Source organism: Triturus cristatus, chromosome 11 (genome assembly GCF_964204655.1).
Source record: "Triturus cristatus chromosome 11, aTriCri1.1, whole genome shotgun sequence".
Classification (NCBI taxonomy): Eukaryota; Metazoa; Chordata; class Amphibia; order Caudata; family Salamandridae; genus Triturus; species Triturus cristatus.
In genome coordinates, this window is record NC_140594.1 from 137766752 (window position 1) to 137793767 (window position 27016).

A 27016-nucleotide genomic window follows, 5' to 3' on the forward strand; every position below is an offset into this window, starting at 1 on the left:
CGCACAAATAACCACCATAAATCCGATTAATGGATTTAATCACCTGCTGTCTCTTCATCTCTGTGCTCCGTCCTCCCACCCACCACAGCTGCGTCCAAGACAAACAGGTAGCAGTTGCTGTGCCAGTTGCAAAAAAAGTTCTAAATGTAAAAAGAAGAGCTGAGCTGAAACCCCACACCCACGTGCATTGACTATCTTTCGTGTGCGTCGTCTCCCAAGGTTTGTTTGTGAACATCACACACTACAGAGCCTTTACAGATCGCCATCAGTGAGAACGCTTAAAGTGCCATTGGTGCAAGTGGTGAAAGCCGCCTCCTTCAGTCGCGGCTTACAATACTCGATGTGGGGGTGGACTCGGGTGGGGACAGGGGGAGTTTTAAATTAAAATAAATAAAAACTTACCTGACCGGCCTCTGCTCCTGGGCCGGAGTCCAGCGTTGGCGCTCTTCAGTTTGTGAACAGGAGCAGCAGCGTCACAGGACTCCCGCCCTGCGTTCTTCAATTCCGGCTGGCTGCAGCTCTCCTCGCGTCATCGGACACGCAGCCTCCCTCCCTCCCCTCCTCCAATCAGAACTCTCCAGGCGAATCTCAGCGCGCCCCACCTGGGCCATTTTCTCCATGCAGCAGCCTACATAGAGAGAAGGGAGAGTGGGCGGTCCTGCTCAAGGGTAGGGGGGGAGTGGCTTGCCCAGTGTTGTGCATACGGACTGTTTGATCAGCCCCAGGGCCGGCCAAACAGTCCCTATGCACAACAGTGGGCAAGCCACTCCCCCCTGCCCTCAACCAGAACCGCCCACCCCCAACCAGGCACTTATGCTTTCTCGCAGTGCGAGAAGGCAGAAACATAAATGGTAGTTATTACTATTTATGTTTCTGCCTTCTCGCAGTGCGGGAAAGCAGGGGGGCGGCGCCCAAACGCCCCTATGGAGGAGCCGCCACTGGGGGGAAACGACACCAAAGATGCCATGGTCTAACAGTTTCTAAATATAGTGAAATACTCTTTTCACCTACAATCAACTAAGAATTTTTCTTAGTCTGAGCTTGGAAACTTTTAGGTACCATAATGTTCCTTGATATAATACGATTTCTTTAAAAATATATATATATTTCATCTCCCTTATTCAAATCAGCATGCTCATACTTGCCCTTCTAGGGCTATAATCCAATTAATACCTGTTTTGTCCACATATTTTATTAATTCTTTACACATGTATAATGAATTACTATTTGCAGAACAGTCTTTCGCTCCTTGGTTGATATGTAAATGAATAGCAAGTATTACAGGAAGGTGATCGCTGTTATCCCACATTACGATCTTAAAGTTCTTGCAATACTTATAAAAGGCCCAATTTTCAATCATATGATAATTTATATGACTATATGGTTACCTCTTACTTGTCTATCACTTTGGGCGTGGCCATTAATGAAAAAAAAGTTAATCTCTTGAAGCCATTGGAAAATAACTTCACCTCTTTTACAAGGAACTTCTATATCATGAGTAGGTTTTGGTATGCAGAATAAATCAAGCTTAACTCTTTCCAATACATTCCTTGAGAGTGCCCATGCACCACCTATGGAATGCCCCCTTGACGCAAAGTAACGCAAAGCAGTGCATTGGGTTACAATCCAACACAAATCACGATTTGCAGTTGATTGTAGATGCCACCTATCTACTTTACGTTGGGTCTGTATTAAAAAAAGTAGCGCAGCCCTGATGCAAAATCCTTCAAAATCTGTGAATTCAAGACATTTCCCTGCTCCACTGAGGTAGGTGGGAATTCAGATCCAGACATACAACATCATCTTACAATGGCTGAAGCCGGAGGCTGGAAGCATCAGGCAAGAGCTTAGAAGGGACAGCAGCTTACACTCTCGCCACCTCTATCCCTATGAAGCGCCATACAAACTTGGTGCTGCTTACTTACTGGGTGAGTCTAAATCTAGGCTACCCTACCACACATATGTGGTTGGGTTTGAGGACTCCCATCATGACACACTAAATGGATTTTACCATGGAGAGTCAAAAGGCAATATCCCCAGCTTGATGCGCATGTTAAAAGTCCTCTACGCTGGGACTATCAATAAGCTGCAATCAACTGTCAGTCATGTCACAGCCTGGTCATGGGGATGGTAGTCACTCTTGTTAAAAGGAGTTATAGGTGGGTGCTGTGAGAAGCTGGCCTGGTATATGATTTACACTTCTGTAAGTGGACACTCGGCACCAGTTCAGACAACCCTTATGGTGATTTAAGAGGTCTTAGACAACCATAGAATGCTCTCTAAGTGGTAGCTGTGGAGAGCTGGCTTCAGGCTTAGTCCAGAAAGAGTGTGAAGCAGCTTGTTTTACCAGAACACAATCTTATATGTATAGATTAAGTGAAAAAGAACCACACAAGGTATTTATAAAAATATGTATTTATTATATAATACTCTCTAACACGTTTAGATATCTCCTACTCGGAGATATGCACAATGCACACAATACTTTACAAAGAAACCACGTAAATAGCACGGAATACACAGTGGACCCCAGGGGGGGACAAACCCATATACTAAGAAAGTAGTATTAGAACCATTTCTCGGGTCAAGACAATGTCAAGAGGACGTAGAAATGCTGGGGGCCGAATGAACCACCCAAGGTGAGTAACTAGGAACCCCACGGAGAGCGGGAGCAGTGTGGGAACACAACCACGTGCTCCGAACAATTCAACTTATAAGTCGTGCTTGGAGTTTTAAAGAAAAAGGTGTTGGAAATGGCCCTTTTAGCAGGGTTATCCCCAAACGTTTTGCTTCTTCCTCCCTTGTTTTTCCTGACCTGTGGTTGTTGGCAATAGGACTCTGGGCACTTTACCACTGCTGATCAGTGCTAAAGTGCATATGCTCTCCCTGGTTAAATTATTACTGTGATTGGTTATCCATGATTGGCATATTTGTTTTACCTGTAAAGTCCCTACCTAGTAAAGGGCACTGGGTGTGCCAGGGCTGGTAATTCAAGCGCTATTAGTGGGCCTGCAGCACTGATTGTGCCCCCCACCTGAGTAGCCCTAAAATTGTGTCTCAGGCCTGCCACCGCAGTGCCTGTGCGCAGTCTGTGAACTGCCATGTTGTCCTGGCCAGGGTACACACTGACCAGGCCTGACCCTTCCCTTTTCTTGCACATTGGACACCCCTATGGTAGGCCCAAGGTACCCCCCTGGGCAGGGTGCAGTGTCTGTGAAAGGTAGGACATGTACTAGTGTGGGTAACATGTCCTGATAGTGAAATACTGCCAAATTCGTTTTTCACTATTGAAAAGCTATCTTGCCCATAGGCTAACATGGGGAATGCGGTGTATCATATTTACCTGCATATCTTCCCATAGCGGCAAGATAGACATATAGAGTCTGGTATCCCTGAACCTCAAAATTTGATAACGCATATTTTAGGAAAGATGGTTTTTAAATTCTGTATTTCGCCTGTTTTGCCCGCTTCACCCGCCTTGCCGATTCCTGTAAGTAGCGGGTGTTTTGCGATCACTGCCACTGGCCCAGAGGCAGGGGAATCGTCCCTATCGAGACGCGCTGGGATTGGTTCCCGCTCCAGGCGTCTCCTAGCAACCGAGGGGCTCGTCCAGGAAGAGCCGCGTCACCTCGTTTGGAGTGCGAGGCGTACCCTAGCAACCGGGGCAGCCTCACACTCATGCACCGAAGAAGAGGGCCGGAGATCAGCACGAGGTGTCCAGCCCTGCGAGTTCAGGTAAACGGCCTCATTAGCATAGCCAGCCGGCCCCGGGGGAAATTGCTCAGAGGTGCGCACTGCTGAAGATCAGCATGCTCGCACGCTACAGCGGGGGCAGTGGTGAGAAGGTAGCACCAGTTTGAAAGGGAAGCAACCATACCAGCGATTACTGCTTAATCGAGTACCTTGTTGGGAAGTGACTTTCCCCATGCTGGAAACCCGAGTTTTGTAGAATCACTGCTCCCGTGTGCCTGTTCAGCCCGGAGTTGATTTGTGGCATTTGCTACCCAAATTTGTGTTACTAAAGGGAATTGAACTGTGTGAGCACAAAGAGCATTACCGAGGTGAACTGTGTGAGCACAAGGAGCAAAACTGAAGTGAACTTTTGACAACAGAAACCTACCAGTTTGTTTTTACTAAAGAAACCTACCAAGAGACATTTTTTTTTAAAAATAAGGCGTAATTTATGTATGTGCGTTTTTGGACGTTTTGAGCTGACCTAAAGATATAAAGAGATTGTTATTTTTATAACTACCTGTGTGGAGTCCGTTTGTGGTGTTTCACAGTGTTATTGTGGGTGTTGGTGCAAATACTTTACACATTGCCTTGGGGATAAGCCTGTCTGCTCGAGCCATGCTACCAAGGGGGTGAGCAGGGGTTATCAACAGTGTGTGTTTCCCCCTTACCCTGACTAGAGTGGTGGTTTCTGCCTGGCTTTGGCACAAGCCTCAGCCAGCCAGAAATCCCATTTCTAACACCAGGGACCCTGAAAAAACCCAGTGGAAGACAGAAAGTTGAATACCCTAGTACCCACGTTACCTACACCAGGGAAGCCAGGTGCATAGGTGTGAAGTGGCGTCGGAAACCGCCGTGGAACCCAATGGAGGACTTCAGGAAAGTGCCACTGCTGACGAAGGAGAAAGTATCCGGTGGAATTCGAAGGTGGATTCTAGTTCAGAGGTACCTGCAAGCAGAGGGGACAGAGTCTATGTCACTCAGGAGTAATAAGGAGATCTGGAAAACGAATGCCCACCGATGTTGGGAGTTGCAGGAGAGTTGACGAGGACCTTGACTCTGCAGCTGTGAGGACCAGGTGATGCTGAGGAAGACCAGGAGCTGTGCACGAGCTGTCCCACATCAGATGTTGAGTGCTGAGGGGTCGGTGTCGGGTGGGAGCACCAACAAGCCTTAATGCAGAAGTCGAAGAAGGTGCAGTGTCGGGACCAGAAAGGTCCAGGGGACTCACCACAAGCAGAGGAGTCAGGACAGGCTCCGAGTAATCAGAGGAGCCCAAAAGAAGTAAAGGTGACCCTCAAATGAACCCATAGGCCATAGGCCCTGGAGTCGCGAGAGGACCTCAAGCAGCTCACCGAAAGATCCAGGTCACGATGCACACGATGTGGGGTGGCCAAAGATTCTGGTCACTGGAGATGCTTGAGGTTGTGGCTACTTGGAGCCCGAAGATCTTTTGGAAGGAAGCCAACAAGCCTTTGCAACTGCAAGTTGACACAGTGTACAGGGGTTCTGTTATTGCAGCCCCACGAGGGATACTGGCCTCAAACTTGGTGAGAGGGCAGGGCAGGCCTCAAGAGCTGTGGAGAATCACCTCTTGTGTTGCAGAACCTTTTGGGGTCCGGAGGAGCTCAGGTTCAGCAGACTGGTCGACTTAGTTTCGGTGCCTGCGAATGCAGGGAAGTGACTCCTTCACTTCAAGGGAGATTCCTTCAGGTGTCTTTTATGCCCACAGGCCTTGGAAGGCTCCTGTATGGTGCACAGGCACAGACAAAGCAGCAGACTGTAAGGTGGACGAAGTCGTGTCCAAATGAAGTCCAGTGTATCCAGACGGTAGAAGAAGAAGTGGTATCTGATCTGAATATTAACCTATGACAAATCTAGGGACCCATCTACAGGTAAGCCCTTAAGTACCCTTAAGAAAGGGTTGTGATGATTCAGGGTCCCTCCCAGGGGAGGGTCTGGACAGGGGGGAGATTACTCCCATGTCCTTTGTCCATTTTTGCACCAGAGCGGGAGCCAACGGCTCCCAGAGCTGGTTTGAACTGGACTATGCATGGGGACACCAAATGTGCCCCTCATGCAGACTGAGTGGCACTGGTAGGCACAACCACCCTGACCCAATACACTAAATCCTGTCTGGGAGGTGGTCACACCTCCCTGTGACTGGATGCCTATTGTTCTGCCTTCCCCTGCTCGAGCTTGGCTCAGCAGCAGGAGGGCAGAATCTTGCCTCTGGTTGGCAGCAACCATTTTGTGCTGTCCGGGTCTAGAAGACTGGTACCGGGGACATGGAAGGCCTAACGGAGGGCTCTTCCAGTGCTTGAAATCATACCTCCAACGCTGTTTACGGCATGGGGGTATGATTCCAACATGTTTGATACCAAACATGATAGGATTCGTTGCAGCCAGTTTCGAGATAGTCATTGCATAATCCCCCGGTGCCCCTCTATATGGTATATGGCTGCTTCACTTACAATCCAGGAGAATGGACACCGTAGGCTGTAGGGGTGTCTTACTCATGCAGGGGGCACCCTCACACTTATAACCAAGCACTCTGCCTTCAGGATTGCAAAGGCCTGCTATAGGGGTGACTTATATGTTTTAAGTGCAGTGACCCTAGATATAGGAAACCTATATCTTTAGTAAGTGGTGCTAGCACCATCTTACACAGGCTGCACTGGCAGAACTGTAGTTCCATTTTGAATGGTCTCCCATGGGTGGCATAATGCATGATTCATCCCATGGGGGACCTCTGAGGTACCTATGCCCTGGGTACCTTAGTACCATACACTAGGGACTAATAAGGGTACCCCAGTATCCAATCAGGGATGTACCTAAGTACTGAACACAACAATTTAAGGGAGAAAGCAGAGAGGCTGGGGTCCTGACTAGCAGTATCCCAGTCAGACTAGTCAAAAACAGCTTAGCACCAGGCAAAAAGTGGGGGTAACCATGCAAAAGGACCCTACCTTCCTACAGGCGCCTACAAGTGAACAGATATAAAACTCTGCAAGGTAGCACACCTGCAGGGGCCCTCAAGGCAGATAGCACCAGAGCAGAAAAATCTGAACCAAACCTGTCAGGAGGATGCACTTAGGAGCAGCATGGCACGTGGATATTGCACTAGGAAATTTCCGGTGTATATTTGCTTCAAAGTACTTAAACCTCTGCTGCGGAACAGCATCAAAATTCATCGATGACACATGCCAAACGTGGTTCTCCTCAGCAAAATAGCATATCGGCTCATCAGAAGGATGAAATCAGGAGCCGGCAGGAACATACCTATTGCACCAGGGACTTTCGACTCTATAATTGCATCAAAGCGCTATTGCCATTTTTCCACGTACTAGTCATATATGTACATGTTCATTTAGCATACTGTTGCTCATAGCTAATTTTGTGCTTCACAAATACCTATACAAATATACACACTCAGGGGCTCATTAAAGGGGTCGTGACCTAGCTGCGCTGCACTGTATGAGAAGGAAAGGGCAGGCATGAACCGTATCTAAGGCAATGCAACGCATTCCTGTCCTTTCCCTTGCACTGGTGCCCTTTTGGCAGCCTAGCGCCAAAGCTGGCTCCCTTGCACCGTGGTGCAAGGGTGCCTGTGTTGCATGCAGGATTGTTTTTTTGCCAGGAAGGGACACCTAAATTCACAAAAACAATCCTGTGAGACATATTCCTCTTTCTATGTGTGCTGCAGAATGCAGCGCACGAGGGAAAGGGAAGAAACAAGGAGAAATAGAGACATTTCTCCCCTTTACGCCTCCCCTGGGAAGGTATAAGATTTTGGCGCATGCCCACGTTTACAAGTTCTTATACATCTGGGGATGCGTCAAAATCCATGGGAGTTGTGTGGGAACAGCCACACAACGCCCATGGAACGCCTTCCCGGGCAACGAGGTGAAATGCCTTGCGTTGCATTACTCCAGATTTTTTGGGCCACTCGGAGCCAATTAAAATGGCTTCGGTGGCTTCAAAAATCTGACTTAAAGGTTTGCGTCACGCATGCACGACGTTGCGTGGTGCAAACGTGGCGCAACCCTCTGATACATAAGCCCCTCACTGTGAAAAAGTGAGGTGTATTGAACGACCACAGCCATCTGTCCGAGCACTAAGCCAGTTCTCTGGGGGAGGCTGAAAGCAGCGGAAGTGATGGCGCTGCAGCGCTGATGGTCTTCTTGGCACTCAGCTTGGTTTCCTTTAGTGCAGCGCCTGCTCACAAAGTCGGGTCATTAGTGCCGGATGTAAGTGGAACTAAGAATTGCATCCATTAACTTCCTAAAGTCTTTTTTATTCATTTTCCTCTTCGTGTGTCTGACGCTGCACATCTTCTCATTTTGTACTCGAGCTCCTCCCCCTCCAGCTTTAGGAGAGGGAAGGAACTGAGGCTCTGTGAGCAGCAAATGAGTGTTTTTTCAGCAAACAACAGAGAGAGAGTCACTAATGGAGTCATGTTGACCCAGCCGCTAGTGTAAAACCGCGTATTAGCTTTTATAGAGCGCACTGAAACCCCAAAGGGCTTCCCAGCGCTTGGCAAATAATCTATTCTGAGTCAAAAAGGTTAGAAAACAGACTCGATCTCAATCAAAAAGGACAAAGCAGTTTTTTCCTGAAAGATTTGAGAGAACTTTTTAAAAGAATTTCGATTTGGTGCTTGTTTAACCTCTTATGTGCCAGTGCGCCAGTGCAGCGGGAGAGCAGGAACATATGTGTAAATAGGGAGCATTCTTGCCCTCTCCATTTGGCCCAGTGCAGCAAGTTCTTTGCTGTTTTGCGTTGCATCAAATATTGCCAAATCTGGCCCCTAGTGTTTGTGCAACAAGTACCACCAGGTCCTACTTGAAGGTATGTGCCTGGGAGTAATAATGCATCCAAAATGGATGCAAACATCATTTGAGCAAGTTATGTTTCACATAACACCCAGGTGTAAATGGGTAGACATATGTTCCTGGCGTGAATTTCAGTTGACATGGCTCGTTTTAGCGCACACCATTTATGCCTGGTTGTAAAACACCCCGCAAATCTGTATCTACGTTGTCGTTGTTGAAGGGTGTAGTGTTCCTCATGCCTCATGTGAGCTGTTGGAGGTGACGTGGCCTACTAGTAAAATTGATGACTTTAAACCCACAGCACCTGAATTCAGATCCCATAATTTCATGCACAACTACCTTTCCAGGCACAGCCAGGAGTGCTTGAACCAGGCTAAACATTACAAATCTAGGTCAGACCTACACTACTAGCGTCTAAACCAGCTGTCCAGGGCAGAGAGTTGGACTTTAAAGTGCTGTAGCTTCAATCATTTCCACAATATTCAGAATTTCACACCTCCCGCCCCAATAGCTTGAGCCAACTCAACACAACTTACCTAAAAGATACCTGCAGAATTGTTCAGAAGCATCTGTAAGCCCTATGGCTTGAGTCACCAGTTTATCATAAATGTCTGTCTTTCCCCCTCATAGGTAATTGCTGATTTTCCTATTATTAAAAAACATAATAATAGTCACCACCAAAACCAGATCTTCCGGAACAAGGACTTATCAGCCATATGAGTGCCTTTACCTTATATGTCCTAATCCATGTTTTCCAAGCTTTACCTGGTACTGGAGCTGTGCCACCCCCTTTTGTACCGCTTTGCCATAAGTTGGCAGGGAAGACATGGCTTGGCAGTTTGGGCTGGACTGTTCCCATGAGGCACAGGGTCAGACTGATTTGCATATGGCCATGTCTGAACTGGGGTTGCAGAGTGGGCTAAAGAACGGTGATGGATTAAACTCAGATCAGTTGACTAGGGGTGATTGCTTGCAATGTTCAACACTCCGTCCATCATTTCCTTTGGTTTTGCTTTGTTCGCCATAAGTTGGCAGGGTATGCTCAGACGTGAGTCCCTTTCTCACTTTGCCACTGGATTCAAGCAAGCCTGGCTGAAGACGGCTGAAATGCCAGAAACCGGTCTAGGAAGCTTGTTTCCAGTCCGGGGAAGACATGGCTTGGCAGTTCGGGCTGGACTGTTCCCATGAGGCACAGGGTCAGACTGATTTGCATATGGCCATGTCTGAACTGGGGTGGCAGAGTGGGCTAAAGAACGGTGGTGAATTAAACCCAGATCAGTTGACTGGGGGTGAGTGCTTGCAATGTTCAACACTCCATTCATCATTTCCTTTGGTTTTGCTTTGTTCGCCATAAGTTGGCAGGGTATGCTCAGACGTGAGTCCCTTGCTCACTTTGCCACTGGATTCAAGCAAGCCTGGCTGAAGGCGGCTGAAATGCCAGAAACCGGTCCTAGAAAGCTTGTTTCCGGTCCAGGGAAGACATGGCTTGGCAGTTCGGGCTGGACTGTTCCCATGAGGCACAGGGTCAGACTGATTTGCATATGGCCATGTCTGAACTGGGGTGGCAGAGTGGGCTAAAGAACGGTGGTGGATTAAACCCAGATCAGTTGACTGGGGGTGAGTGCTTGCAATGTTCAACACGCCGTCCATTATTTCCTTTGGTTGTGCCATATATATTGTTAACCTCATCTTTTTCAAAGTTCTCAGTGTAAAACTAGGCAGCCACACATTTATTGACTAACACCAGTGCAATTTCGATATTATTCTTCTCATCTGACAAAGGCAACATCCCATTTTTAAGTTGTCACCAAATAAGCAGTCTTTGATTTGGTTACTCTCATATATAACACTAGCTAGTGGTTCAATGAAAATGACAAAAATGAAATGGGAGAGGTGGTCGCCATTCCCTCTACACCTATAAACACATATTCCATCAGCAATCAGTTAATTCAATCATTAACAATTAGCTTAACACCTGCGTCTTCATAGATCAAAGAGGAGCGGTATACACCAAATATCCGCTACCAGATAAAAAAATCTCTAGTAGACCAGGTCAAATGCTTTTCCGCATGTAGTAAGCTCACAATTAAGGGTGTATGGATTTTAATACCAAGGTGCCGATTCCGATCCAGGTCGGAAAGCACTCCGACCGAGCCGGATCCGAAGTGTTTTCCGACCGGGCCGGAGTCCTGCAGTCCGACCGAGCGAGTATGCTGCTGGACTCGGTTCGGTCGGACTCCCATAGAAGTCAATGGGAGCCGGTCGTACGACGCGTACATGGGCTCCCATTGACTGAATGGGTACGTCTTGCACAAGTGCGCCCCCTACAGTGGGTATGCGTCTGTGCCATACGCACCGTACATCCCTGTGTTGGGGGACCCTTGAGTCTCCCCCTGTGTCCAAGTCATAGGGCTGCGGGTGACAGGGGGTCCGACGTGGACCCCCAAAGGCAACCACTCGGACGTTTTGCAAGCCGGACACTCCGGCTCGCACCGGCTGTCCGACGCGTGCATCGTACTGGCTCAGTCGTAAATCGCATCCATTGCACACCACGGTTAGCTTACGACCGAGACGTATGGAGCGGTTCGGACCTGGAAATGACTCGGTCGGTGAATTTCACGTAGCTTGCATCGTACTTGCTCGCTCGTACAGCTGTACGAGTCGGGTAAAAAAAAAAACCGTACGGCTCGTAGTTTTTCCGGCCGGATCGCGTTTGGTGCCCTTCCGACCCGGATCGGAATTAGCCCCCAAGTGTAAAGTTTTGACAAAATAATTAGCATTAGCATGCAATGTTCTCCTGTTGATAACACTGGTCTTTTATTTACCTATAAGATCAGTGATTTTGTTTGCTAAACTGTAAGCTAATATTTCCATCTTTCCATATTACCCTTATAGTTGACATTCATGAATGTGATGGAGTGGTATGAGCAATACTTTTTCCTTTCTTTGGACTTTGGAATATACTTGAAACCACTTTGTTTGAATAAAGACGGATACACGCCTGGTCAAACCCCTCATCTCATTATCACACAACTTCTTTGCTTGATTTGGGAGCTGCAATGGGCTGCACCAATGATGCGGTGTGTTGTGACGCAGTCGGGAATGCAGGAATAGATTGGGGGTTGGGAGTGGCAGGATGTGGGGGGCCTTGGGTAGAACCGGGGCAGTGTTTGCTGAAATTGGCATGCTATTCACTGTGGCCGTCGCTCAGAAGGGAACACACAGAAGAAAGAGGGCCATATCTCAAAGAGACACAAAACAAAATAAAATGTGTCCCTGGTATCCTGGTACTTTGATGAGCGCTTCTGAGATAAGTGGCCATTAATATTAATGGCACAGAATGTCACAACAAAGACATAACTGCTGGCTCTTTGATCACATTCACATTAAAGTATGACCGTGGGCCCAAGCTTCCCTTTCATTTGGATTCTACACCAAACACTGCAACTTTGTTGGACTCCATGTGATCCCCTTGTTCCTTCTCTTGCCTCAGAACGTTGCTACAGGATTTCTTGCAGCTTTTTGTTGAGCACTGCCTGCTGGAAATTGGCTTGGAACTTATTCAAGAACAAAATGATATCCTGGTGATTTGAAGCAATAATGAATTGGGTTTAACAGTAGGAGCTACAAACCCTCTAGACATCAAATGCCGCTGCACCATTAAAGGAGCACATCTCTAGTCCTTAAGCACAGTAAGTACGCACAGACTTCATGCCTCAGTACTACCTTTTTTAGTATTATCTTCAACCAGCCTCCGCCATTCCTCTGCTTTTAATGCAGGCGGGTCGCAGCCATACAAATGGCTGCTTCTAGCTTGTTGTACCACACTGGGAGCACATCTTGGTCAATCACATACAGAGGAGCAGCCCCTCTCGTGTGACTTATCCTCTGCACACACGCCCCTCTCAAGTGCTCCCGTCCACCACCCTTGCTGCCTTTTGTTGCATCGAGACCACCCCGACATGACCACAGCATGTCAGTAGTGTGCACTCCATTGCACACAAGATCCACATGGGTCAATAGAAAACACCCTGACATCCATTCATGCTTTCTGCTGTATGTGCCCCCCAAGGTGCTCTGACACTACACCAACATTTGCAATATTCTGTAGGAATAGAAATGCAATGCAAATGCAAGCTGGCTTGATGCAGGAAGAAGCGTGATCAGAAAACGTACCTCGTGAGAAAAATGAAAGTCATAAGGCATGCTAGAGATGGAGACTTCTAACATCCTAAAGCCCACATGCGATTGCATGGCCTACAGAAGAAATGGGAGGGAATTCTAGGGTCCACATGGCAGAAAGCACACTCAGCCCTGGAGCACTGTGCACAGAGTCTGCCAATGCGCCCTATACCAGCGAATGCACTGGTCATGCCTACACTAGGAGCAGCACATTAGTCAAAGGTGGGCAGCTGTTTGAAGCCGCCAGTCTGTCTTCCACCCTGCGGGTAGTATGCAGCCTCCATTTAAAAGGGCAGCAAAGATCCCGCTTCAGGCAGGAATAGTGAGTGAGTGCACCTGCCTGCAATGGGATGCCTAGGGGCCGGCCGGGTGGTGTCCCTGTAACCTCCTTCCACCCCTTTAAAGGAGCACACTTGGGTGGCACACTGATGCAAAGTCAGCGTGCTTCCAGTGGTCTCTTTGCCTCTCCACTCATGGCGAGGGCACACAGGCATGGTGCTTCCTAATTTGCATGGTGCCTTTCCCCCTGGCAAATGAGTAAATTCCCCCTCGAGGGCATGCACCGCTACCTTGCACAGATTGGCCATGAGACTGCGGCAGTGACGTGCAGTGGTCACCGCCTGTAATGGAGATTTGTTACTCCAGAATCAGGTAATTCAGCACCCGCTCCTCCTCCACCGCACCGTCCAGTTGGGGGAATCAAATCCTCCTTGGAATGCTGCCATAGTGAAATGACTGAATGTGCCTCAGCGTGGTAGAGGAGCCCTGGCTGTACCACCTGTTCACCTTTTTCACACGTGGCACACCGTGGCATTCTCTGCAGCTCCTGTGTTCTTCAGGGATCCAGTCAGCAGCTTTAAGTGGCTTAAAGGAAACCCCCATGTAAGGATGGGCCAGATCCCTTCTTCTGGATCTACTGAAATCTCTGGAGTAGCTCAGCCTGGTCTTCATCTCCTCGAGGAATCCAGCTGCTGGAGACAAGTCTTCCGCAGGTGGTAAGCATGGTCCAGACAGAGAGCGCCCACCCGCTCTCCAGATGCTGCCACTGCGCAGAGGTCATATTTATAATCAGAATTTATAATCCACAACCTCGGCTGCACACTGCAGGCTAGGCCAGTTCAACAGAAATGACTTACAACCAGCCTGGCATCCTCTTAAAGAGACTTTAGAACTGTCTTGCATGTTTTTCTCTGTGGCATAGACATAAAAAAATCTAGTTTTTTCTTTGAATCGTCACTTGTTTTGGTAATCCTTAAAGTGCTGCTGAGTCACGTTTAAATCTTATATAATTTAAGAATCGTTGCCACTGCTCTTTTGTGTGACTTCATAAAAAATATATTGAACTGCTCATGTTTAATACCTAGAAAGAGTGGACTGTTTGAGGAATGAATTCTCTGTGCTTGTGAGACTGTTAAAGAACATGTCCAAACACGCGCCGCACTCGACGTATCGGAAGAGAGGTGTAATTACTGTGATCTCCCTCGTCATGCCTGCCACATACTACATATTGGTGATTGTTGGTTGAACGTTATCACTTGCCGCATGCATGTTTGAATACACACGCCGCAGTAAACATATTGGAAGGAAAATATAACCCCTGCTATTTGCTTGTCTATATATCTTTTATGCACCTGCTGCATGTAACTTATTGGACATGCTCTTGTAGCCAGCGTATTGGTTCCTATGTTTATACCTAAATATTACTACATCCTATCATGACGGATTATTGAGGCCATGAATGGCACATGATATACTTTCTTTATGTCGCAGTATTTAAGCTGTGTTCTAATATTGAAGTGCCATCTCTTTAGGTTGGAGCTTACTAAGGTCTCCACCTAACATTGTTCTTAAACTTTGACCTCTATACTTGCAGACAGTCGCATGGGTAAGATATTCCCTTATCCTCACTTTTATTATTAAGGATCTTTAGACATATTTACCTCACAAACGTAGGACTGTTTTTTATAGGCAGGAACCACACCTAGTTTTCAACCCTCCTCCTCCAGACGCAGTACCTTATGGACCATTTGACATTAGCATAAGGTCTTATGGTAAGAGACCTCATTTCACTATGCAACAGTGGCCTTCTACACAAGTTATGCATTGTAACTGTTTTTTTTTTACACTTTTCTTAAGAGACATTTATGCAGTCACCAACATACTTTGCTGGTAAAAATAAGAATTCGATTCCTGACATATTTGTTCTACTTTTCATTTAACACAGGTAATGTCATTAAAGCAAATATATTTGGACGGTATTTCATGGTAATTTATACTTATGTCATGCCCTTCTGCCCTCCTTTCTCTTCCGCTCAAATGTAATGTACGGAAGGTTGCAGAACTCTTCCTTCTTCAATGAACCGTGTAATTGAATCATCAAAACTAATCCTCACTTTCATGGACCTTATAACTTCTCTGGACTTCTAACTGAGTGCTGAGGTATCTTTTGTTGTTGAAAAACAGCATCCAGTAGGTATTTGCAGAACTGCTTCCCTCCAAGTCTAGAAGGGCCACGAGTCAATAGTTGTCTGGGTTTTCCCTTGCCCTTTTTTATGAGTGGGTTGAAAATGTGCTTCATTTATGCTTTCCTATATTTTGAAATCTTTGTACAGTTCATTTACAGGTATTTACATTTTGTTTTGTGTTAGGAAAATAATTGACATCATACAAGCTTTCCTTTCACACTCCTGTCCCCCAGCAAAATGGTGGCATAGTTCAATTTTACACAATCCATCCACTTTGCAGTCACAGAAAGAAAAGTACAGAACAATTTGAACATCAAAGGCACATGCAGCAACTTGTCAGAAGACTAAGCCTGATATTTAACTTCTGTCCTTGAACGCACATCAAATGTAACAAGATGAAAATAAAATGTAAAGTCATCATTACTGCTTATTCACCTTCTGAACTCCAGGACCCTACTTCCAGCGCCTACACACTCCCAGCGCTAGAACAAAAACATACCAATACACCAGAGAAACAACCAACACACCCATAAGAAATAAGCCACAACACAACCAATTCATGAACAGCTGTTTAAATTCAGCAACACCACATTCACACAGACCAAAACAAATACTCTCGGGTGCCCCATCCACACAGGACACGTCCTAAATTCTTGCCCCCACACAGCCCCTCTATACCTTTCAGATCCATAGAGGGCCTTCCCAGTCCCCCCATCCTTACAGGACACCACTACAATCAACCTACACACAAAGGCATCTCCAACCCCTCAGCTTGACAAATCTATCCCCCACTTGGGATTCTTTTCCACACACAGGGGTACACCTTAATATAAATCTCCTCATCCACACAGGGCATCTTCACCCACACATGGCACTCTCTCTACCCTCTGAGGGTATTTGCCCCCACCCAGGGCATCTCTGCCCATGCAGGGCTGCACCATTATACAAATCTATCCACTAACAAAGGGCAACCTCTCTGCCTAGACAGGGCAGTCTACTTGTCCACACATGGCATACCCACCCAGAAAGGGCTTCTGCGCCCACACAGGGAACACTGGCAATTTTTTGTGAAATACAAAAAGGGAAGTAAAAAGAAACAAATAGCTGGCAGACTAAACATACTGGCAAAGGATTGATCTGTATATTATATTTAATTATCAAAAAAGAGCTGAAGATTAATGAATGAATTAATGATTTACATTTGTACAGCGCAACAGCTGCCTTCAAAGAAGCACCCAGGTGCTAAACCAGTACAAGGTCTATTTCATGGACCAGAAAATGTTCCAGCTTCTTTTAAGAAGGTCTTCAGAATTGATGTTTCTTAGCTCTAAGCTAAGCTCATTAAATAACTTTGCTGCCACAGCGAGGAGCACCAACGCCTCCTGGCTTTGCGAACTGAAATACAGAGCAGTATTTGGTTTGGGGAGCGCAACTTTCTTGTGGATACAAATTCTTAGAATCTCCTCCTGAGATAGATGGGCCCTTTTTATGTATCACTATAAAAATGAGCAGTAATGCCTTAAAGTTGATCATTTTGCTTACTGGCAGCCAGTGAACTTGCTTCTTCGAATAAGGGGAAATGGACTGATATCTAGGGAGATGAAGTATCAATGGGCTGCTCCATTTTGGACATAAGGGTCCAGGCTGAAGTTGTTGTGAAGAACAATTTATTATAATAGGAAATCTGGTTCTATTAGACATTCTGGATTCTTTTGGCCTTTTTAGGTCTCGCTGAGCCAGCGCACATGCGCTGCTCGGAGAGACGTTTAGTATACGGGTTTTCAAAGTGCTACCCACATGATTTCAGGCCTGAAGCTTGAGTGCACGATGGCGTGCACGTGCACAGCTGCTGCTCGCACTCCCTCCTCCCTTCTCCTACCTCCCTTTTCGTCAGCTTTAATCAGGCTCCTCTGCTGCTGGCATTCCCCCCTCCCTTCTCGCCCAGCCCTTCTTGTCACCTCAGCTTGCACTCACCTCTCCTTTCTCCCCTTTCGGCCACTTTGATGTTCTCAGTGAGCCGCGCGGCCAATGCTTGTTTAAGCAATCATCTACACGACAGTTTACAGCTGTTTATAGGCAAGAGCTTCTTGTTCACCTTTGTCACTCGTTGCTATTCCTCTGCAGAAGCCCTATCGCTCACCCATTCTCTGCCCCCAGTCTCTCTCCCTCCCTTTAGATCACTGTTGTCTCTAGCTTTCCGCTTCTCTTCAACCCCTTATAGCTCGACTTTGTCCTGCCAGCTCCCAGGGGGTGCCCCCTGCCTCTCTATTCTATTGCACCTTCATTCCTAATTCTTTTACGTTCTCTGAGTCGTTTTCCGTGTCTTGCACCCTATCTCGCCCCCACTGCTTTACTCTTCTTTCCCCCTTTCTTGCTCCCCCTTGCTTCTCCAATCTCCCCACCCCCACCCCGCCGACTTTATGTTTGGGCAGTCTCTAGCTCTCTGTCATCTCTTCTTCATCCTCTCTTTATGCCGTTTCTAGCTCAGCCTCTCAGAGCTACTATCTGACGGGTATCAGATGTTTGTGTAGCGCCCATTCCATCTACAGGCTGTCAAGGCGCTGGGGCTCGCTTTTAACACTCATGTATGGTAGTGACATTACAAAGTTTTTTAAATGCATGTTAGGCTTGGATTACAATCTGTAAGTAAAACATCGATGTCCATGGCGAACCCTTCACTATTTTATTTTAGGTCTCCAGCAACACCCTCTCCCCTCCCAGATTCCTTCTACGTTGTCCTTTTCTCTCTGCCTTTATTTCCACCACATGCTCTAAGCTCCCTCCCTCTCCTCATTTTCAACATTCCTTAGTCTGCCCCCCATTGTCTTCGTCTCCCGTTTATTCCCCTCTTCCTCTCAATCTCTTTTTCTTTCTCTTCTTCACTGTCGCTATCAGCCTCTCCCTCCTGTCTACTTTTAATTCAACCATACATCTTCACCGCTCTCGGGCCACCCCCCGCCACCCGGGCTCGTGCCCCGTTATTCGCCTCGTACAACTTCCCGGGTGCTTGTGACTCGCTTCTAGCCCCAGCCGCGCCGGCCTTCTTATAACCATGTCACATCAACATTGTATTTAGTTAGTATTTGATTTTTTTCAGCAGCGTAAACCGACCCAGCCATAATAACTTGTTTCTGCATAGCGTTTCACAACAAATCTTTCCGTTTCTTAACGCTTTAGTTGACCTAGTGAAAAGGAACCAGACCCCCTGTCGTTGGGTGTTGCGTGGTGGGCTGAACAATTTAGAAAACAGTGTGTTGTTCCACTCTCTGTGACACTCAAAAAATCTTTGCTAGCCAGGCATGTGGTAGGAATCATGAACAAACACTTTCTTCCTTTGATTTTCTCTGCACCCGTCTCCCATTGGTAAAACATGCAGGTCTCGCCTGTGACGCTGTTTGGCATGTATATTATGTATTTTAGCGCTTGTATTTCCCAAAGTCGAGGGTAATATGCTGCATGGGCTAAACACTTATAAGGTCCCAAAGGCGAGACCCATTGGCTATGCCAATGCTTGTTTACTACTTACCTGCCCGCATGTGAGACTGTAGGAACTTCTTTTCATCAATATTTGTTGAAAGTGTAGTCTTGCTACAACTGTAACTACCCTTTATTCAATGTTGTTGTACCTTTGCAATTTTTCAAACTCTAACTGAACTTTTTCTAATGCTACCAAATAATTGTTGTTTTTTATAGTTGTTGTTTTTATATTGTATTTATTGTCCAATGTTATGTGTTTCAGAATATGTTGAGATACCAAATAAACTATGACTATGACAAGGTTTTTGTCAAGTACAAATCTCCAGGATTTGGGGTTGAAAGCAATTTCATAAAGAGCATTTATCCAGCTGTCATTGAGACTTCTTGTTTGGTGGAAGAAGAGGAATTTGTTTTGCCATCATTTAGCCTGTAAAAGATGCTTTCCAGGATATCTGGTTTTGTGTATTTGAAGATTTTGATGTGTGGTTGAGGGTTGTCAGCATATTGTATGAATTTGACACCTAATTATTTTAAGAGACAACCTAGTGGTTTAATAAAGACATTGAACAGCAGTGGGGTCACTATAAAAGAAAGAATGCAGAACACAAACATTTAGTGGGGTCCTACTGAAAGAGTATTGATGTGTTTTTACATAGTGGATTCTATTAGAAACTTAGGATTCAAACTATTAAGGGCATTTCCCTCTAAGTCCATTGTTTTATTTAGAATCGTTATGAGGATGCCATTGTTGACAGTGTCAATGGACATGAGAGGTTGAGTATTTTGTAATAGGCACTTTTCTTATTGTTAGACACGTGGAGTTCCAGAGTGGCGATTTTTGTGGAAATCGGATTGGGGTTCTGGTCGAATTTTGTTAGGTTTGTAGAAATGTTTTGCTGTGCTCAAAATTCATGCTTACTGTGATTTTAGAAGATGTTTTATAAGACCAGCTTTTAGAGAATTATGGAATGGACCCTGAATTTAGTGATGGATTTATCATTTACAGCGATGCTGGACTAGATTTGTATTGCCAGATGGGGATATCAGGTTCACTGAGTCGTTGGAAGGCTTGCAGATGGGTTCAGATTCTGACCACAAGACTGGCTCTTTCCTTACATATGGGTACCTGAGAGGAGCCCTCATTCAATGATTGTGATTTTATTTTGAAAGAAAGTGACAAATGCTTTGTATCTTTCTTCAGACACAGAGTAAGTGTCCGTGGAGGTGCAAGATTCTTTTAGTACTTGGAATTGTTTTTTCAGTATGTTCTTGGCTAGATCAATCCGTGATGTCTAGACATTTTCTTCGTTTTTCAAGACGTTTCTCTTTTAATTTTGTCTTTTTGATTTCAGGAGGTGATACTGAAATTTGGTGGGATTTTCCTCCATCTTGTCTCAAAGAAATGGGTGTTCCTCTTTTTGGGGTTCAGCTTTACTGGTCAGAAATGTACTTCATTTAGAAATTATGAGGTTAGTGGCATACTGTTCTATAAGTGTGGCTGTACCAGTACAGGGGTTCACTGTTTCAGCTGTGTTTGAATTGTCATTAGAGTGTAAAGTCTTTTATGCAAAATTTCCTAGAGGTTCTAGCTCTATGTTTCGGAGATCTCTGCTCCAGGTTTCTCTTTTTGGTGGTTGCCTATTAGGAATGTGCCTTTAGGTGCAGGTGGTAAAATGCATTAGGTAGTGGTCATACAAGTAAGCCAAGCTTAAGGTTTCCTTTTTAAGAGATAAGGTGCAAGATGTCATCTTTATTGTACTTGGGGACGTGAGTGTGTGTTGTGAGTGGTTGCCATAGTCAAGGAAGGGTGAGAGATTCAATGTGACTATGTTGACTGAAGAGTTCTGTTTCAAGTTAAAATCCCAAAGAAGATACTGTCTGAGAAAGGGTTCAGTTGATTTATCATGTGGTCTATACAGTCTGCCACAAATTTCTATTTTTTGCTAGGAGGGTAATGCAGGAGCTGAAATACAGTGGGGTATGTGGTATTGAAATTGATGTCAGTGAGAAGAAATTGGAAGAAATGTAATGTGGGGTTGTTCAAGATGAGATAGATAAGGAGATCTTGTGATGGTGGAGCTATCTACTACCCTTTCCTATCTGGTCTTGTTTTAATAAATGATATTCATTTGGGACTAGGGTGTCGAAGTGAGACTGAGTTGTCTGAGTTAACCAGGCCCTAGTAAGGGATAAGAGATCCATGTTGTCATTGTGAATCATAATGGCTGCGCAATCTACGAAGGACCATTTCAAGTGAGTAAGGAATTCTCTGTTTTAGGCGATTGTTGGGATTAGAATGTTATTGAAGTGGTCGGCAAATGTTTAGAAGCTGGCGGTGGGGTTGGTGGGCTCCTGGATTTTTGGTCTGATTGGGCTATTCAAAGAAAGGCTTAAGCAGTGTTGTAGCCAGGTGTGGTATTCCTGCAGGGTCAAGTAAGGAAGCTTTCAACTAGTTTTGATTCTTGGGTGGAGTTTGTCTTCATGATTGGTGGGTTTTGGTCACAGAGTTGAGGGGATGTGGCTGTGGAGTTTGCGGACCTCGAGATCTATTTTTCACAGTGGGGGAAGATTGTCTTTTCTTGGGGCTTTGAAAGAATGGAAAATGTATTCTCAGATTTGAAGGCAGCTCTTGAGAACATTCAGGATATTGGTGGAAGGTGAACCAGGAGTTTGTTGCAATCAAAATATGGTGGAGAATTTGTCAAGGAGGAGACTGCAGGATCGTTTCACAGAAGGGAATCACTATCCACTTGTGGGATAATGATTGATGGGATGGGGACAGATTGATCAGTCTTGGTTTGAATAGGTTCTGCTGTAGCAATGGAGTATTAATTTTTGCTTTTTTGCAAATACTTGCAGGGTTTTATGTCGTATCTATAAAATCATGATGGCTGTTTGCAATCATGGCGTTGCAAGGGGAAGGATGTGGTGGCTAACCGGTTGAACAGGGTGTTATAGATGCATCCTGGCATAGAGATTGAGCACTGTTTGTTGCAGAGTACAAGCTGGGAAGCCCTGAATCCAAGATGCAGTTTATTGGCTAAACCTGGCATTTATCACTGAAACTTGGGCCGACGCAGCCGCCGGGCCCAAACTTGCCATAGCAGTACCCACTGGATATTCGGTGTACAGACTTGACCAGGTATGGACATGAGGAGGAGGTATTGCGGTGATTCACCACAACTCTTTCACAGCCTCATTTATCGAACTCAGTAGTACTAAAGAACAAGAAGCAATGGGCTTTAAACTTCAACTTAGTTCACACTGCACCTTCAATGGAATACTTTATTGCCCACCAGGTCCATGATCAGCCTTTTTGCTGAATTTCTCCCAGCTGTTAGAACTAAAAGGCGATTCCTCAGATTTTACGAATCTGGGTGATTTTAATTTGCACATCGAAAACCCCGAAAATAAGGAGACTGTGCAATTCACTGATATGTTGATGAGTCTTGGTTTAGAGCAGTTGGTTAATGAACCAACTCATGTAGCTGGTCATCTACATGACGGTATTTTCTCAGCCTGCCTGCGCCTATCTATTGCTTCAGCCCTAACTCTGGTTTGGTCAGACCATCGGGTGGTTATGCTTAATATCAAACCAGCCTGCTATACCCCAGACAATAAACAACAATTACACACTAGGCTTTCCCGTAAATGGTACTCTATTGGGTCTCAAGAGCTGACAAAAGCCTTAATGTTCGACTTGGCTACAGGTCACATATGACCCTGACACAGCAGACAGATCATATCAGCTCTGGCTGGACAAGGCCCATGACAAGATAGCACCTCTCAAACCCAATGAGAGGAGCAGTGTCTTGCCCTCAGAACCCTGGTCTACGGAAAGTTTAAGGCTTCTAAAACAAGCTTGTCGGAGGCAGGAAAGAAAATGGAGACTCCACTATGTGGAGTCAGAAAAAGAGCAATATAAGAGTCTTTTAGCCACCTATAAAGATATGATTTTCAAAGCTAAAACCTTCTATTTCGCAAAAAATTGAAGAGGCAAAAAACTCATCAAAGGAACTCTTTGCCACAATTAAGAAGCTTTCAAAGCGGCCTGAAAATGTCAATCATGATTTTGGTCAATCTTTCTGCGACTCACTGGCCATTTTCTTTCAAGAGTAGGTGCATTCGGTGTTCAACCTTTTCTCCACAAATGCTTCAAGCTATAGGGACTATCTTAACAACCCCCAAACCAAAGGAAAGGAATATATGACCGTGTTATCTACCTTCTCCGAACTGTCCCCGGAACAAATTATCATCCTAATTTTGCAACCAAAGGGGCCGATTAGCATGGCGGGCAGACACCCTATCGGGAATGGGGACCTCCCGATATGCTTTCGGCGGTTCCACATGGTAAATTAGGATGCGACCGCCACTGTGGCAGTCACATTGCCCATGTTTTACATATCCCTGCACTACATGACAGGCACCATGTGGTGCCTGTCACATGGTACAGGGATATGTAGGGGGGCCTCATAGGTGCCCCCGAGGTCCCATGCTGGGGGGAAGGTGGAAGGGTGGCCAACTACGTGCCCTCAATGACCCTTTCTGCCAGCCTTTTCATGGCGGGTGAATTGCCATGAAAAGGCTGGCGGGGGGAACATTGTTATCCTTATGGTGGTGCCTGGTAGGCATCACCACCATTCTGGGGATGCGCAGCGGTCTGACAGGCAATCGGGATGATTTCGGCGGTCGTGCTTTCTGCCTGCCAGCTCACCGCCCGCAATCAAGATCTGGTGGGGGCGAAAGTAGCTTAGAATGGCGGGTAGACCGCCACTGACAGGCTGTCGGTGGCGGTCTCCCCGCCATCCTAATTAGCCCCTAAGTCTGGATGGCCTCTCGATCCTTGCCCACCTAAATAACACAACGAGCACTAGAAATCATATCTGGTCATCTAGCTGATATCTTTAATCAAATGATTAAACTCGGGCACTTTCCAAGTGACTGGAAGATATTCTCCATATGCTTAAAAAAATTAACCTAGATACCGCAGATCCCAACAATTACCGGCCGATCTCAAGTCTTCCTCTCCCGGCTAAGATAATTGAAAAGGCGATAAACTCTCAGCTGACCTCCTTCATTGAGGACCACAGCCATCTAGATCCCTGCCAGTATGGCTTTAGGAAACAACATAGAACCAAACTTGGCTTGGTCAGTACATCAGAACAAATGAGACAAGCATTAGATGGCGGTGGCAATGCCGTGTTTATTCTAATAGACCTATCGGCAACTTTCGACACTGTTAATCACAACATCCTACTGGATCGGCTTGCTGCCATTGGAATAAAGGACAAAGTTTACTCTCTGCTCAAATCCTTTCTATCGGGAAGAAAGAAGTTTGTTGCAGCAGACAATTTAACCTCTCCCCCCTTTTTCCTGCCATGTGGTGTCCCCCAAGGGTCGTCTCTCAGCCCAACGCTCTTTTAATATAAATGTGGCACCTCTGGCCAAACTCATCAGGTACTTCGGATTCTCAGCAGTAGCATATGCAGACGACTCCCAAATAGTGGTCTCAGTATCAACCAATCCAGAGGCTAAGCAAGGCGGTTTCACAGTTGCATGCAGGGGCTAGAGAACTGGATGGCTCAAAGCTGTCTGAAGCTTAGCTCGAGTAAAACTAACGTTCTCCTTTTCAGAAGAAACTGCACCTCCTGGTCCACAGACTGGTGTCCATCAGAACTAGGTTACCCCCATATCGCAGTTAATAAAGTAAACAAATCTACGTAGTCTTTGAAAATCAACTCACCATTAAAGGAAATGTCAACTCTATTATCTCAGCTTCTTTTTTCATAATGAAACTACTAAGGAAAATATTACTGTTTATACCTAAAGACCCACAGAAAATGGTAACCTCCTCTCTGGTGCTCTCAAAAATTGACTGCGCCAATGCCCTCTTTGTTAACATCCGAAAGAAAAGCCTCAATAAACTGCAGATTGTGCAGAACGCAGCAGCATGCTTATTCTTAAAGTTCCTAAAAGAGAATCCATTGCGACCACTCTTCCCCTGCTTCACTGGTCACCTATAGAGAAACGCATCACTTTTAAGGCTCTATGTATCGCTTTTAGAGCCCTCCACGGAGAAGGCCCAGATTTCTTCAGGCAAAACGTTCTTTGGTACATCCCAGCCAGACCTTTGTGTTCAGAAACAGCATTCAATCTGACCATTCCAGAGCCAAGAAAGCACAATGAGGAGGAAGAAGCTTTATTGGAAGTGCATCACCTCTTTGGAACACTCAACCCCTGACTATAAAAAAGGAAACTGACCTACTTACCTTCAGGAAGGCACCTAAAATGTGACTTTTCAAACTATAACTTTCAAGTCAATTCAGCCTGTCCCCTTCTGAGACTCGTGCCTAGACACCCCAGGGTAGTAGTGCGCCTTTATAAATGAATATTTCATTTAATTTAATTGGAAAGGTTTGGCATTTATGGTGGTTAACAACTTTGGAGCCTATTATCTAGGAAGTGGTGGTGAGAGGCGTTAGCCTCCTTGGCTTAATGCCTCTCATCGCCACTTTGGAAACGCCAGGCTGCACCATATGTGTGCTGCTTCAAGCAGCACACATGCAAGTTACAAAATGGCATTTTAAAGAAAGGTTTGTTTATGTACAGGAAGGGACACCTTCCTGTACATAAACAAACCTTGGCATTTTGCTTTTTCCATGTGTGCCGCACAAGGCAGCACACATAGAAAAAGCAAAAACGAGGAGAAATTAAGCATTTCTCCTAGTTTCGTCACCTTAAGACCAGGATTTTCCTGGTCTTAAGTCCGGCGCTGCCACCTATTATTACCTCTGTTGATAACAGGTGGCAGCGCCGAAGTGAATGGGTGTTGCGGTGGAACTCCCACCACAACACTCACTGCACGCCCATTTCACGCTAAGTTTAGATTGAAAGGGGCACTATTACCAAGGCAGCTTTAAGCCACTTAACGTGGCTTTTGGCCACATTATGTGGTTTAACGCTGCCTTGGTAATAGGGCACTACCCCTATCCCCACCACAACGTCACAAAAAATAACGTTGTGATGGCAATAGGGGCTTGGTAATATGCCCCTTTGTATTCAAACGTGCTCTTTTGAGTTAGTACTTCGAAATGTCTTGAATTCGCTACAAGGGCTTCTTTCGTTTAAGAGTAGCATGCGTGCTAATTTGCTGGATGTGGTTTCGTAATGTAGAATTACTGGCCCACTAACCCGCAATGGTGCATAAATCGCTAGATGTTTATCAAAAAGCGAAATTCTGTCATATTGCGGTCTTTTATTCCTGCCTATTAGATGCTCAGATAGTGTTCTACGAATATAATATATCCGTAAAATGCTATATTTATACGCTTACTCACAAAGCTCTCTTGAATTTCAAAATGATATTAATAAGTTTGTACAATAAATGAAAATCTGAGTGTGGAAAAACATTGATGTTCAATAAATTGAGCTTTATAGCAAAAATATTTCTCAGAACTTCTTTTGCGAAGGAGCTCTTTTTAGGGAATTAGGGAGGAGTACTCAAGGAATATCCCACTTTTTGCTACTCAATTCCCCATTTGTTTCTTTTTGATTATATTCAATTAGAATTGTTGAGACACAGTGAAGTGTACAATGGAGTCATAAAATGTTTTACAGAAGCCATATTCTGCCATGCTTGTTTTACCCATCTCCTTCACAACTTTTAACTTCTCTGCCCCATCTTTACCCCCGCCCACCACAGAAAGCTATTCAGACTCTCTAAAGGTAAGAACCACAGACACTGTTTGAACTGCACATCAAACACCCAATCTCCTTTCAGTAATACCAAGTGTGGCTCAGCCCACCAGCAGGATGATAGACTCCAAACAGCACCAAGAGGAAGTTCAGAACAATGAACATTTAGCTGCACAGACACGTTGTGACACAAATATCATGTTTTCCACATAGTTGGAAAAGTGTCTCTCAAAATCTCTTTTCAATTTCCTTCAGTTTTCGTGCAGATAGGTCGTGCAGACGTATAGTGATCTTACCGTTGTGAAGTGGACTGTGCAGTATATGGCTATCATTAAAAGGCCGATGATGATGGATGCAACAGAAACCCAAAGCGCATTTCGACCTAACCGTCGTGATCCTTCGATGTCTCCCTGATTGTAGCTGTTTAGAGCCTGCAAGACACAAAAGGGATAGTTACTAGAAACTGGATCCAAAATGAAAAATCACACAAAGTAGCATCATCACATTGCTTGTCAATCTTACAGGATAACAGCTTGGAAATATTGTTTGAAATCATGGCAATATTATTGAATGAGCAAAACACACAACAGCTGATGGAAGGAATGCCTGCAAATAGTCAAACCCCTGGCA

At 45.5% G+C, this 27016-nt stretch overlaps 1 protein-coding gene across 1 annotated transcript in view; it reads right to left on the reverse strand.

Annotated features, from left to right (window-relative positions):
* The window catches only part of TMEM233 (transmembrane protein 233), a 274108-nt gene that overhangs the window by 46465 nt on the left and 200627 nt on the right, over nucleotides 1-27016 (reverse strand). Inside the window, exon 2 of the mRNA XM_085633579.1 lies at nucleotides 26683-26817. Coding sequence (XP_085489705.1) covers nucleotides 26683-26817 — 135 coding nt within the window. The remainder of the gene's footprint in view (nucleotides 1-26682; nucleotides 26818-27016) is intronic.